The sequence below is a fragment of the Budorcas taxicolor genome, chromosome 5 (genome assembly GCF_023091745.1).
Source record: "Budorcas taxicolor isolate Tak-1 chromosome 5, Takin1.1, whole genome shotgun sequence".
NCBI classification, from domain to species: Eukaryota; Metazoa; Chordata; class Mammalia; order Artiodactyla; family Bovidae; genus Budorcas; species Budorcas taxicolor.
In genome coordinates this window covers 2,139,898-2,153,844 of record NC_068914.1, presented here as the reverse complement: position 1 = coordinate 2,153,844, position 13,947 = coordinate 2,139,898, and the positions used below count along the sequence as shown (strand labels likewise).

Genomic DNA, 13,947 nt, shown 5'->3' with positions numbered 1-13,947 from the left:
AATTTCATCAGGACCATCTTTCTAAATTCCATATATATGCGTTAGTCTATGACACTTGTTCTTCTATTTCTGACTTATTTCACCCTGCATAATAGGCTCTAGGATGAACCTATTAGACTCTATTATACAGAGTATAATAACTTTTTAAGGGATAAAGATTTCTTCCTTCTAAATTCAATCACAAGCCCCAAACTGCATAAATATTACGAACTTTTTCTTTTAATACACCTAAGGGGCGGAAAATGAAGATTAAAAAAAATCTAGTTTAACAAGAAATTAATACTTGAAATTTAGTTTAAAATTACATGTAAGTTTTCTATGGAGCACTATGATGGGATCCCCAAGTTCCTACTAATAAAGTTGGGTGGGTTAGACAATCCTCAAGAGAAAGTGAACTCTAGAAGACAGTGAAGGACAGGGAAGCCTGGGGTTGCAAAGAGTTGGATATGACTTAGCAACTGAACAACAAGAGAAAGCAAACTCAGCCTGCCAGCATTATTTGTCTTAAACTTACTATGTCCTCAACAGTATGCCAGGCTCTATGGGGCAACACATAAGAAACAGTTTCTAACTCTGTCTTATTCTATTTGAGGAGTTCTGTATGCAGGTCAAGAAGCAACAGTTAGAACTGGACATGCAACAACAGACTGGTTCCAAATCAGGAAAGGAGTACGTCAAGGCTGTATATTATCACCCTGCTTATTTAACTTATATGCAGAGTACATCATGAGAAACGCTGGGCTGGAAGAAGCACAAGCTGGAATCAAGATTGCCGGGAGAAATATCAATCACCTCAGATACGCAGATGACACCACCCTTATGGCAGAAAGCGAAGAAGAACTAAAGAGCCTCTTGATGAAAGTGAAAGAGGAGAGTGAAAAAGTTGGCTTAAAACTCAACAATCAGAAAACTAAGATCATGGCATCTGGTTGGTCCTTGGAAGAAAAGCTATGACCAACCTAGACAGCATATTAAAAAGCAGAGACATTACTTTACCAACAACAGTCCATCTAGTCAAAGCTATGGTTTTTCCAATAGTCACATATGGATGTGAGAGTTGGACTATAAAGAAAGCTGAGCGCCAAAGAATTGATGCTTCTGAACTATGGGGTTGGAGAAGACTCTTGAGAGTCCCTTGGACTGCAAGGAGATCCAACCAGTCAATCCTAAAGGAAATCAGTCCTGAATATTCACTGGAAGGACTGATGCTGAAGCTGAAGCTCCAATACTTTGGCCACCTGATGCAAAGAGCTGACTCACTGGAAAAGACCCTGATGCTGGGAAAGACTGAAGGTGGGAGGAGAAGGGGACAACAGAGGATGAGATGGTTGGATGGCATCACCATGCAATGGACATGAGTTTGAGTAAACTCCGGGAGTTGGTGGACAGGGAAGCCTGGTGTGCTGCAGTCCATAAGGTTGCAAAGAGTCGGACATGACTAAGCAACTGAACTGAACTGAGATTACACATATACAACAAATTGTGTACATACATAGTCATATACAATGAAAAACCCAGAATTTAGTAAGTAATGTAACAGAGACTTCTATACTATATAGGAAGAACTCACTCCTGGGTCTCTACTCTCACACTACTACCACACTCACAACACTTCTGACACCAGATGCGGGGATTTTCCACAATTCTGCAACAACCAGCTGGATGTCCTACAATCCAATTCAGTTCTGACACTCTCTACCAGGAGTCAGTGAATGATCACACAGGCCAAGGATTCAGTCCTACAAGACTGCCCCAGTTCAGATGCCAATTTCAAGCCCCAGACTGGTACTTCGAGTTCACCAGCTATAAATCAGAGTTTCCATTATCCCTTTCCAAGGTTTGATGACTTGCTAGGATAGCTCACAGAACTCAGGGTAACACTTTCACTTACTGATTTACTGTGAAGGATAAAGTAAAGGATACAGATGAACAGGGTTTCCATGGCAGCCCAGATGGTAAAGAATCTGCCTGCAATGTGGGAGAACAGGGTCTGATCCCTGGGTTGATCCCTCCACCCCTGGAGGAGGGCATGGCAACCCATTCCAGTATTCTTGCCTGGAGAACCCCCATGGACAGAGGAATCTGGCGGGCTACAGTCCATGGGGTCGCAGAGTCAGACACGACTGAGTGGCTAAGCACACACACAGATGAACAGCCAGATGTAGACTCCAGGGCCAGGCACACGGGAAGGGGCACAGAGCCCACACCCTTTCCAGGCAAGTCATCTCCCAGTGCCTCCACACATTCGCCAGCCCCAAAGCTCTCCAAATCCCGTACTTTGAAAGTTTTTATGGAAGCTTCCGCACATTCGCATGAATCATTATCTGAGTCTCTAGATCCTCTCACTTTCCCCGAGAATGGGGGGTGGGGCACAAAGTCCCAAACTTATAATCATGGCGTAGTCCTTCCGGTGCCCAGACCCCATACTGAAGGTACCCAGGAGCCCACCGAGAGTTGTGTTATTAGAACAAAGACATCCTGGGAAATTTCCAGGGGTTCAGACACTCTTAGTTAGGAACTGGGGTTGGAGACCAAACATCAGAGCAAAAGGCATTCCCAGTGCCCTCACCACGCAGGAGATCACAGGGCTTTAGGAGGTCGGTGCCAAAAACAGGCTGCAAAGACGAATACATAGACTTCCTATGATTTCACGTATCCTTTCAGACTATTGTATAAGATTTCTTAAAACTTGTATTCTTTAAAGCAATTAGATGAAATGGTCCTGTGAGGCCTATTTTACAAAAGTGAAACAAGAATATGAATTTTAAAATATTTATTATTTATTTACTTTGCTGCACTGGGTCTTAGCTGCAGCATGTGGAATTCAGCTCCCTGACCTGGGATCAAACCCAGGTCTCCTGAATTGGGAGTGTGGAAGCCAAAGGACCACCAGGAAATTCCCAAGAATGTGAATCTTCTGACTTGTAGAAATATATGTGAAAACAGAAAAATCAGGAGAAGATAAAGTAGTCTTCTTTCATTACACAAGAACTTAGAAAATACTGAAAAATATGACTGGACAAGTTTTTGAAATAAGTCACCACAGTGAATCATATATATTTGGGCTTATATTCTGGCATAATGCATCAACATTAAAACTTTAGCTGATATAGAAAAATAATTTTCATTAAACTAGTCTACTGATTAGAAATAGTTACCTACCACACATAAAGTCTTTATACATTGGGTGACTCATTGCTTAAATTGCTTTAATATTCATCAAATATTAATGAGACATGCTGAGAACTATGGGATACAAAGATGAATGAGACGTGGTTCCTGACTTCACAGCAGTTATAGTCTAGATGGGAGTCAGGCACATAGTTAGAATGGTAAGATGATTATCAAAGACCCTATTAGGATGTATTTGTTCCTTCCAAAATAAGACAGTTAACTAGAAGTGGAGCATGGGGGGAACAGGGGGGCATTACAAAAGGGTGCGGCACTCCACTGAGAATTTGCTGACATTCAGGCTGAAGGAATTACTGCACAAGGACATGGGAAAAACCCCGTGCAAAGAGCTGCGTGAAGAGAGCGGCAAGCAGAGTCCTCACGCCTGCTGCAAAGCGCAGTACCTGGAGAGTCGCAGTGGGTAACGAGCTGGCCACGGGATTTACACTGGGTTCTGAAGATTCTGAGAAAGATTCCAAGAAAAATAACAACTGTATCTGTGTTTTAGAAAGATAATTTAGACTAGAGTTCAAGGAATGAACTGGAAACGGAAAAGCAGAAAGACTGGTTAGGTAAGTAGTGAATAGTTTAGACAAGAAGCACTCCTAGGGCCTCGAACAGGTCAGTGGGGTGGCGGGGCGGGGATGAGGCCCAGCAAACAAATAAAATGGACAGCTCTTGAAAACTGAGAGATTGGCTAAACATCATGGTACTGAGAATAGAAATGAGAAACAAAGAAGTTCTGAGATCAGCTAAACTTAATTGTTACTGGAACAAGATACATAACTAAATTTAAAAGATAAGCTCTATTCAATCTATATTGTCCTTGAAAATGATAAATGAAATACAGTTAGTGTGCATGCTACTGTTCATTCTCTGAATAAAAGGCCAACATTTCTTACTTAAAAGGGATGCACAGAAATTAACTCAGCATGCCTCTGAAAGCAGCAGTCTTTTAGAAAATCAAAGTTTCTACTACTTTAAAAAGTTCTTAATCAACGGCTCTCTATTACAGGTGAGAAACCTGTTGCAGTACATGAAAACAAGCATATGAGTGCTTCTTTATTTTTAGCCTTTTTCCAACTCACTTTACTTTAAAGCTACTTGTTCAGCTTACTTAGTTTCTGAATTATAACTTGATGAAGAGAGAACTGATAACACTCCTTAGAGAGGTTTGGCTGTTGTTGCCATTCAGCATGATGTAATTTATACGCTGCACCAGGAGCTTTGGAGCACTGCAATACAATATTCCCTGATCTCCTGGGGATACACGGTGTGCGCAGGGAGAAAAATAGACAGAAACCTTTATGGTGTTCTTTTAATCACCAAGGTTTCACACTTATCTACAATACATTCCAAGAAGTGGGGAGAATCTCAACCTTGAATGTTGTTGAATAATTCCTTGCTGAATTGTACTGTAATGAAAGGTCAGCATTCCTGTGGTGCTAACAAGCAGCAGCTTTGTTTATTTCATGTGTATTAGCCTCCCTCAGTTAATCCAAGATGTTAATGTAGCTAAGAAACTTGTCAAGATGGAAATGTGGGGGAAAAAGCGATAGTCATTCAAAACAAATTTTAGCCCTATTTCAAAATTACTGCTTTATTATATAGCAGAAAAGGGACTTACTGAATACAAATTCTAGAAAAACTTAAGTACAGGACAAAATTAATTCAGTTATCCTAAGTATTTGAGTCTATAATCTTCATCACTGGACGAAGGTGATTTAAAACAAAATACAGTCTGCCTCTTTTAAAATATTAAACACAAATATGTCTAAATAAAAGGTCATTCTAAAAAGAATGTAGGCACCTACCTAAAGCATACGCATGAAGTAACTAGCCAAATGCAAATCAGTCAGGTCATTTTATAATAAATATTTTAAAAATAGTCCACATTCAAACAAACTGTCCATTATTTAATAACTGCATTATTTAACTTCTAACCCTATATAAACATAAGGCTCTGAAGAAAAATCAGCTGTTCTCAGCATAAATGAAATGGTGTACAAGTTTCGTTCAAAGAAAATCAGGATTACAATGCTCTCATAAATAAGACAGAACACAAAGCACTCACACTCCATCTCTGATTAGTGATTTTTTATTTTTAAAGATCACTATAAAGCAAAAGGAAAGCAAATGTTCGGGTTAGGCACTACAGTTTAAAGCTAGATACACAAAACGTTTTATTTGTTAACTCCTTTTTCCAAAAATGTATTTTTAAGTAATGGCAGTAACATACAAAAATAAAAATTGAGAGATGGACAACATTACCTGCTCTAAAACAGGACATCAAGAGTCAGCAGTGAGACAGCAAGTGTATTTGGCTCACAAACCTAAAACTATTACATATGGGAGAGAGGACTTTCTTATCAATCAGTTTTAGATGTCTGCCTCCTAGACCCAAACAAGGTTGGTGGCAGAAAAACATCTCAAGCTGGTCATTATTTAGGGCAGAGCAAGAGCCTTTAAAGGAAAAGAACAAAAGTGTCTGGTGACAGCTTGTCAAGACTACACCCTGGGAGCTTCCTCCACTGTCAATTTACAATCTGTGTCTGAACCGAGGGGCCTGATGTTGTCCAGATCTTGGGGTTTTCTGTCAAAGGCGTTTTAAAGAGGCACGTGTAGGATACAGAGAACGCACGCCAGCAGGTAACAGCATTACCCAGGCTGTCAAGATGACCTGTTCAGTGTTCTTCTCCATTCTCCTATGATGCTTGTTTGCATTAAATCAACTTAGAAGAAAATAAGCAGCTTTTCAAATTTCCTTCGCTGTCAGAAGCTTGACAACAGAGCCTCCCCCCACACCCCCACCACTGTGATTCACCTACCTGCAGCATGCCTTGGCCGTTTGCTTCTATGGTACCTTCGTAAGTGACGTGCAATCGAGTCAGGAGTTTCTCACATCTATGATTTAAAAAGATACTTCCTCATTTATTTTTTCAATGGTAAGTATTTCCCTATAGAAAAGTCTGACAATACAGATTAACTAGAAAAGAAAACTGAAACCATTCCAAATCTCAAAAGTCAGAAATAGACGCGTTCTCTTCACATCCCTGGGACGGTCTCCCCCAATTTTTCTTATTCAAATATATAAATACACATATCTAAATTAAAATGGGATCATATACTGTTTTGAAAACTGGTTTGCCCCTACAAAATACCAGTTTCTCCCCTTTTTGTTTTTTAAAAAATATTTTTATACAATTTTTAAAAGTTACTTTCTATTTACAGTTCTTACAAAATATTGGCTATGTTCCCCATGTAGTAACATCCTTGGGCCTATCTAACATCCAACAGTTGATATCTTCAACTCCCCACCCTATCCCTGCCATCACTGGTAACCACTAGTCTATTCTCTGTATCTGTGAGTCAGCTTCTTTTTTGTTATATCAGGAGTTTACTGTATTTTTTAGATTTCACGTATAAGTGATATGATACAGTATTTGTCTTTCTCTGTCTGACTTATTTCACTTCTCAGCATAATGCCCTCCAAGTCCATCCATGCTGCTTCAAATGGCGAGACGTTGCTCTTCTTTATGACTGAGCAGTGCTCCACTGGGAGAAGGAAATGGCAGCCCACTCCAGTGTTCTTGCTTGGAGAATCTCAGGGACGGGGGACCCTGGTGGGCTGCCGTCTATGGGGTCGCACAGAGTCGGACACGACTGAGTGACTTAGCAGCAGCAGCAGTGCTCCACTGTGCGTCTGTGTGTGTGAGATGTTGTCCTTTATGACTGAGCAGCACTCTATTGTGCGTGTGTGTGTGTGAGATGTTACTCTTCTTTATGGCTGAGCAGCACTCTATTGTGCGTCTGCGTGTGTGAGATGTTGTCCTTCTTTAGGACTGAGCAGCACTCTATTGTGCGTCTGTGTGTGTGAGATGTTGTCCTTTATGGCTGAGCAGCACTCCATTGTGCGTCTGCATGTGTGAGATGTTGTCCTTCTTTACTCTATTGTGCGTGTGTGTGTGTGAGATGTTGTCCTTCTTTAGGACTGAGCAGCACTCTACTGTGCGTCTGTGTGTGTCACAATCTCTTCAACCATCATTTCTTGATGGACACTTGGATTGTTCCCGTATCTTGGCAACTGTGAATGTGCTATCAACATTAGGGTGCATGTATCTTTTCAAATAAGCTTTCAGCTTCTTTTGGATGTATACCCAGGAGTGGAATTACTGGGTCATATGGTGATTCTATCTTTAGTTTTCTGAGAAACCACCATACTGTTTTCCACAGTGACTGTACCAGTTTAAGTTTCTCCTCTTTAAGTTGAAAAATTTCTCAAAATGGTTTGAAACTTAGGATCTAAGAATGTTACTATTATGCTAGAGCTGGCACCCTAAGGAAAAACAGAAAAAAGTGACCCAAAAATTATATACGATGCTCAGAGGGGCTCTATTTTCACTGGTTTGGAAACTGTGTCTGCATGTGTAGGGGGGTGTCTTAATGACATGCTACAGAACTCCTACAGAAACCCTGACCTATGGTATTTTCATATTAATGAAACTGACAGGTAAGCATAGTACCTGCAAGTCACAATTATTCTCTTTCCTTTTCATAAACCATGGTCACTAAGGTGTATACAGGGTTCAGATAAACTACCCCCAAATTTGGCACCCTGGCATATTGAATACTTTAAGCTGAAGAAGTCTGAGAAAATGACAGAAGCAGAAAGGTCACTCTGACTTCCTCCCCCTCTCATGCTTCTTGCCTGAAACAAGCCATAAAACTCTCACGTGAGGGACACTACCTATGCCTGGAAGAAAGGAGCATTCTTATCTCTGGAGACAAAGAAATGCCAAGAAGAATTCTAACGACCAGACCTGCTGTTTCCTGCAGTTTACTATAATCACTCCACGCTTTTTTACACATCATATTCTTCCTTGACTGTCTATTCTTCTCCAAACCTATCATAAAAGTACATAGATCTGTTTATTTGGGTCCTCATTTCCTCATAAAGGTTCCTGTGTCACATAAAACTAATATTAAAAATTCCTTTTTATTAATAGCAGTTGATGATGACATTTTTTCTTAGATTTTTTTTCTCCATTTAAACCATAATAGAATGCAACGGAATGTAACAGATATAAACCCCTTTCATAGCATGGCATAAACTTTTTGGAGGGGACTTGCATATTTTTAGAACAATTACATTAAAAAAAAACAATAAAACAATTCACCTGGGGAGCTCTATTTATTTATTGGGATTTGCTCTCATCCTGGTATCAATGAGTCCAAATATATTTCTAGTAAGGCTCCAATCCAGGTTATTCATTGTAGTTCTAAAAGCTTCATTTGTACTCATTTAATCTTCACAACATCCCTATTACTATCTCCCTTTTACAGATAAGGAAACAATAAGCATTTAAGTAACCTAATACTAGTAAATGAAGCAACAAAGATCTGAATCCAGAAAGCCTGAGGTAAGCTATACTTTTAGAAAAATTACTTCCCAAATCTCTTGGAGAAAGTTAGTACCGTAAGTTTGATTCTTTTTAGTTTCCTTTCGGAAGGAGGGAGAAATCCTCCTTTCCCAGCTGTTTTATTCCAAGGGAGATCATCTGTGAGGATACTATGGGAAAGATAAAGAAGCATGATCCAGAAATCTCATCTGTTGTCAACTATTCTCTGTGACTGTAGTTGTCACTTCTCAATAAAATTACGAAACTGCTAGAAACTAGTTTTTTTTAAATAAGCATCCTTCAACTTTCTAATAGGTTTCCCCTTCTGTCCCCAGCAAATTCTTCACACCACTGCCCCAGGAATCAAATATTATTCTGGTTCTCTGTGATTAATTAAGCCACTAAGATATTTCGGAGAAGGCAATGGCACCCCACTCCAGTACTCTTGCCTGGAAAACCCCATGGATGGAGGAACCTGGTAGGCTGCAGTCCATGGGGCGGCTAACAGTTGGACACGACTGAGTGACTTCACTTTCACTTTTCCCTTTCATGCATTGGAGAAGGAAATGGCAACCCACTCCAGTGTTCTGGCCTGGAGAATCCCAGGGACGGGGGAGCCTGGTGGGCTGCCGCCTGTGGGGTTGCACAGAGTCGGACACGACTGAAGCGACTCAGCAGCAGCACTAAGACATTTACTGATAATCACAGGGTAGCTATAACGCCAGAAATTCGGAAGTCAGAAAAGCCTCTAGCTTCCTGGTATCCGTTTAGCTCTGTGCTCTTGGGAAAACCAGACAGTCCTCATCTCTTCTTCATCCTCTCTCTTCAAGTGAACACACGTTTCTGGTTCTGTGGAATCTCGGAGATGGATTTTAATTACATTCTCCAACCCACTTATGAAGCAACTAAAACAAGAATCAATGAAATGAAAAAAAAAAAAACGTTTTAAACGTATCAAGCTAAATTCTGCCTATCTAGGTTAAGGGGACTATCTTGATCTTCCTAAAGGGGCAGAATTATCTTATGGACACAGCAGCCTCACCAATCCCTTCTCTCCCAGATGGTATACAAATAGGTGCCCTTTGACATGAGTGCCAAACGAACGCAGAGACAGAGGAGTGATTCTGAGCTAAACTGAAACAGTTCCTCTGAAAGAACTGCAAAATCGACACCAAAGCGACACGCACCAAACATGCATTCCTATCAGAGACTAGTACCAGAGCCGAGAGAGGCAACCCTCTGTACTCACACGGATGCCTATCAGAGACTAATACCAGAGCCGAGAAAGGCAACCTTCTGTACTCACAGGTATTCCTATCAGAGACTAATACCAGAGCCAAGAAAAGTAACCCTCTGTACTCACATGTATGCCTATCAGAGACTAATACCAGAGCCGAGAAACGCAACCTTCTGTACTCACAGGTATTCCTATCAGAGACTAATACCAGAGCCGAGAAACGCAACCTTCTGTACTCACAGGTATTTCTATCAGAGACTAATACCAGAGCCGAGAAACGCAACCTTCTGTATCTACTCTGGGCAGATGACACAGCAGATTGTTACTTTAGTTCTAGGCACCATATTTTAAGAAAGACCAATTGCTTAGGGTATGTTAAGAGCAGAGTTTAAAGGGTTTACAATCCATATTACATGTGAAATGAGTAGTTTAATATGTACTTATGTGCATTTTTACAGGTGGGGGGTGGATCAAGAAGACATTAAGATACATGAAGGAGGGTCAAATGTTAAAGAAAATTAGATTTAGCTCCAGAAAGAAGAACCAGGAATGGGATTTGGCATGGTAGGGAGATTTCCGGAAGACAGACTTTTTCAGCGCATTAAAGTATCAGATAATAACACAAGCAGCCCACGATGGGAAGAGTGCGGTCCAACAACGGATCCCCATCAGCAGGCCAGTCTAGTCTCTGTCTGTTAACAGGTATTACGGAGTCGACTGTTTTAGTAGGCAGCTGGAACAGATGACTCCCTGGGTCCCTTTTATCTCTAATATGCTATGACTCCAAAATGCTGTACATGGCTCTTCCTTTCTGACTCAATTTTGTTCTTGTTTTTGTCTTTCTTTTGGTTGCTTAATCTTTTATCCACTTCCTTCTGCTATAATAATATCATCTCAGCCATGCAGTCAGCCTCCTAAAGTAAGTTTGTTTTTCTTTCACCTCACAAATAAACATCTCTCATGGATGAAAACACAGGAAAGTCATCTAAGCATATATACCTTTTCAACTTAATTCCTTGAACAATAACTAACTCCCTTTCATCGTTAATTCCAAACAAAACAAACTATGATAAAAACCATCAGAAAGTGAAGATGAAGAGGCACTGGTTAGCATGGGTGCGCATCCAAACGACGCCTGCAGTATGTCGGACACGTCCTCACTTGCACTGAAAAGCAGACCCATTCTGCTCTAAGTGCTCTGTGGATTCGTTCCAGGTTACAACTATTTCAGGGCACTAAGGAACGTGCAAATCTGAATCAACCCACATTGGTTACTATTATCCTTAGCATATGAGGTTAATAATAAGGAAAAAAACCCGAGGAAATTAGAAACTTCCACAAAATTGCCAATTCTCTGTTGGTAAAGGATCTGCCTGCAGTGCAGGAGACTCGGGTTCTTTCCCTGGGTCAGGAAGATCCCCTGGAGAAGGGAATAGCTACCCACTCCACTATTCCTGCCTGGAGAATTCCATGGACAGAGGAGCCTGGTGGGCTACAGTCCACGGGGTAGTAAAGAGTCGGACACGACTGAGCGACTGACACACACACACACGTGGACAGCCAAACTCCAAAATTCTTTGCCACTCAGACAAATTCTACATAATTACAATTTACACTTCATTTTAATTTAAAAAATGCACTAATCTCGTCCTCCAGAAAGAAAAGCCATAAAATACAAACCCTAACCATAAATCCAAGGGTAAAAGGAGGAATATTAAATACTGATGTTTAACACTAGTGCCTTTCACAGAAAACTCCTAGATTCTAAATAGGACTTTGTCTCCAAAGACAAAACTAAGGCAAAAGGGTAGAAATGACAGGGTTGCAGACTGATTCAAAAGGCATGACCTTTCCCACGATGAGAGCTGACAATCGATCGTGCTAAGAAGAAACTCCCTGGTCCTAGGGCAATCAAGAGGCCGGAAGACTCTTTTCAAGGGCTATAAAAATGAATCCTCTCATGGTGAAAAAGCCCTAGTTCTAAGATTACAGAGATTTACATTATTATTACCTTTCCCACTCTGGAAAATCTTCAAGACTCTGTCTTGTAAATGTCACCAACCCAGTGGGTTCTACAAAAGCAATAAAAGAGAAACACATCCAAAATAAGTTTTGAGTTTGAAAAGACTATACATTTAGTAAAAGAATGGGTCTAACAAAGGCTATAAAACTAGTCAGGAAATATTAAGCCTAGTGTTGGAATACAATAGAAGGTTGATTCAAAATAATATCCTTACAGTAGGAATTCTTTCCACAAAATAGAAAGCCCTCCCTAAGGCACAAAACTATACAGATAGCAGCACAACAGTAGGATGTGAGTGCTGGTACCTTTTGGTTAAGTTTTCCAAACTGAATATACTTAGAAAAAAAAAAAAAAACTGGCAGGGGGCAGATGCATACTGGATATAGTTTATACACAAAGACAAACTGAATTTTAATCTGTAGAGTCCTTTAAAAAAAAAGTCTTAACCCTAAACCTGTGGACTGGTGAATGTCAATACATTTATGTGTTTTATAATAAATATGTCTAAGATTAAAAAAGAAAATCGTTGGCATGTACTTTGAGGTGCCACAGCTAAATTCAGGGCTTAGACGACACGCAGTTGCTCTATTTATAAGGCGTCTTAGCCAGAAGGAAGAATCACTGTATTCCAAGAGGCTACAGAAGAATGATGACATAGTTTTCAAGGAGAAACAGATATGAGAGGATCAAAGTGCAGTAAATTTTAGAGGATGAGAGCCTTCTGTGTTAGGTTTACTTTTTTTTTTTTAACTAGTAGCAAAAGCAACAAATAAATCAGCTGGCCAGAAGTAATCTGTTTGATTCAAATCAAAGAACAAACCAAGAAGGCCAGGCCATTTCTGTTTAAAAAAAGAATGCTCTTAAGCAGAGAGAGATATGTCAGGAACTATTAGTGATAATGGTGGTGGAGTCCCAGTGAAAGGCCGGCAATCATTTCATTCCTTTGGATGATTCCACATTTCTTTGCTTTCAGTCACAATCAGCAACAACTCAAAAATCATATGGGGCAGTTACAGTAGAAAACAGAGTTTTGTTAACATGAGTTACAAAATATTCTCTAGAGGTCTAACTTCTTTTAAGACAAATGATTAAAATTCACAAGTCAAATACTTCAAATACTAGAGCAGTGACTCTACTAATAGGAGACTCAAGTCTGTGGCAACGGCACCCCACTCCAGTGCTCTTGCCTGGAAAGTCCCATGGATGGAGGAGCCTGGTGGGCTGCAGTCCATGGGGTCGCTGAGGGTCGGACACGACTGAGCGACTTTACTTTCACTTTTCACTTTCATGCATTGGAGAAGGACACGGCAACCCACTCCAGTGTTCTTGCCTGGAGAATCCCAGGGACGGGGGAGCCTGGTGGGCTGCCGTCTATGGGGTTGCACAGAGTCGGACACGACTGAAGCGACTTAGCAGCAGCAGCAGCAAAGTCTGTATCATCATTCAGTAATTTAGCAGAAAAATAAGAACATTAAATGGCCCTCATATGTACTAGGAGAGACCAAGAGAATTTTTAAAAAATGAACATTTCTGGCAAAGCAAGAGAAAAGGCAGAAGAATATGACTCTTTAGATATATATTAATAACCCCCCAAAAAAACCCTTGAGAACATGCCTATTACCTTTCTTTCATAAAAAGGCATCTTTTATACCAGAATAGGTTATTTTGGTTAATCAAATATTTCTCTTAATAAACTAGTAGTATATACTACATACGAGTCATCACTTTTTATAAATACTCCTTTTATAAGATAGTTTTATCTAAAATTATATTGAAAATAATTCAGAAAGCTGTTTAAAATCATTCAGTCTCAAGAGCCTCACTATAATTACACAGACTGACAACCCTGAAAAGCTGGTCTTGATGGAATCATATTTTATAAATTCTAAAAAGCATATTTTCATATATTAAGTTTCTGAAACTACGAATATACCTCGCATAGTCAAAGGTATCTAGCCACTGCTACTGGTCTGCATCAAAGCTGAATTTTCCCAAAGAAGATGAGCATCTGCTTCTGCCATCTCCTGGGAACACCACCAACCTGAGACCAGTCGGAATTAAGCCTTCTGCTGTAGGCGTCTATGGATTACCCTGGTAATGAGACTTCCGGTCCCAGA

At 40.3% G+C, this 13,947-nt stretch overlaps 1 protein-coding gene across 2 annotated transcripts in view; it reads right to left on the bottom strand.

Annotated features, from left to right (window-relative positions):
* The window catches only part of PARG (poly(ADP-ribose) glycohydrolase), a 118,024-nt gene that overhangs the window by 37,377 nt on the left and 66,700 nt on the right, over window positions 1-13,947 (bottom strand). For both annotated transcript variants that reach the window (XM_052640046.1, XM_052640044.1), the window contains exons 11-12: window positions 11,819-11,879; window positions 6,000-6,075 (exon numbers count right to left, since the gene is read on the bottom strand). In XM_052640046.1, coding sequence (XP_052496006.1) covers window positions 6,000-6,075; window positions 11,819-11,879 — 137 coding nt within the window. The remainder of the gene's footprint in view (window positions 1-5,999; window positions 6,076-11,818; window positions 11,880-13,947) is intronic.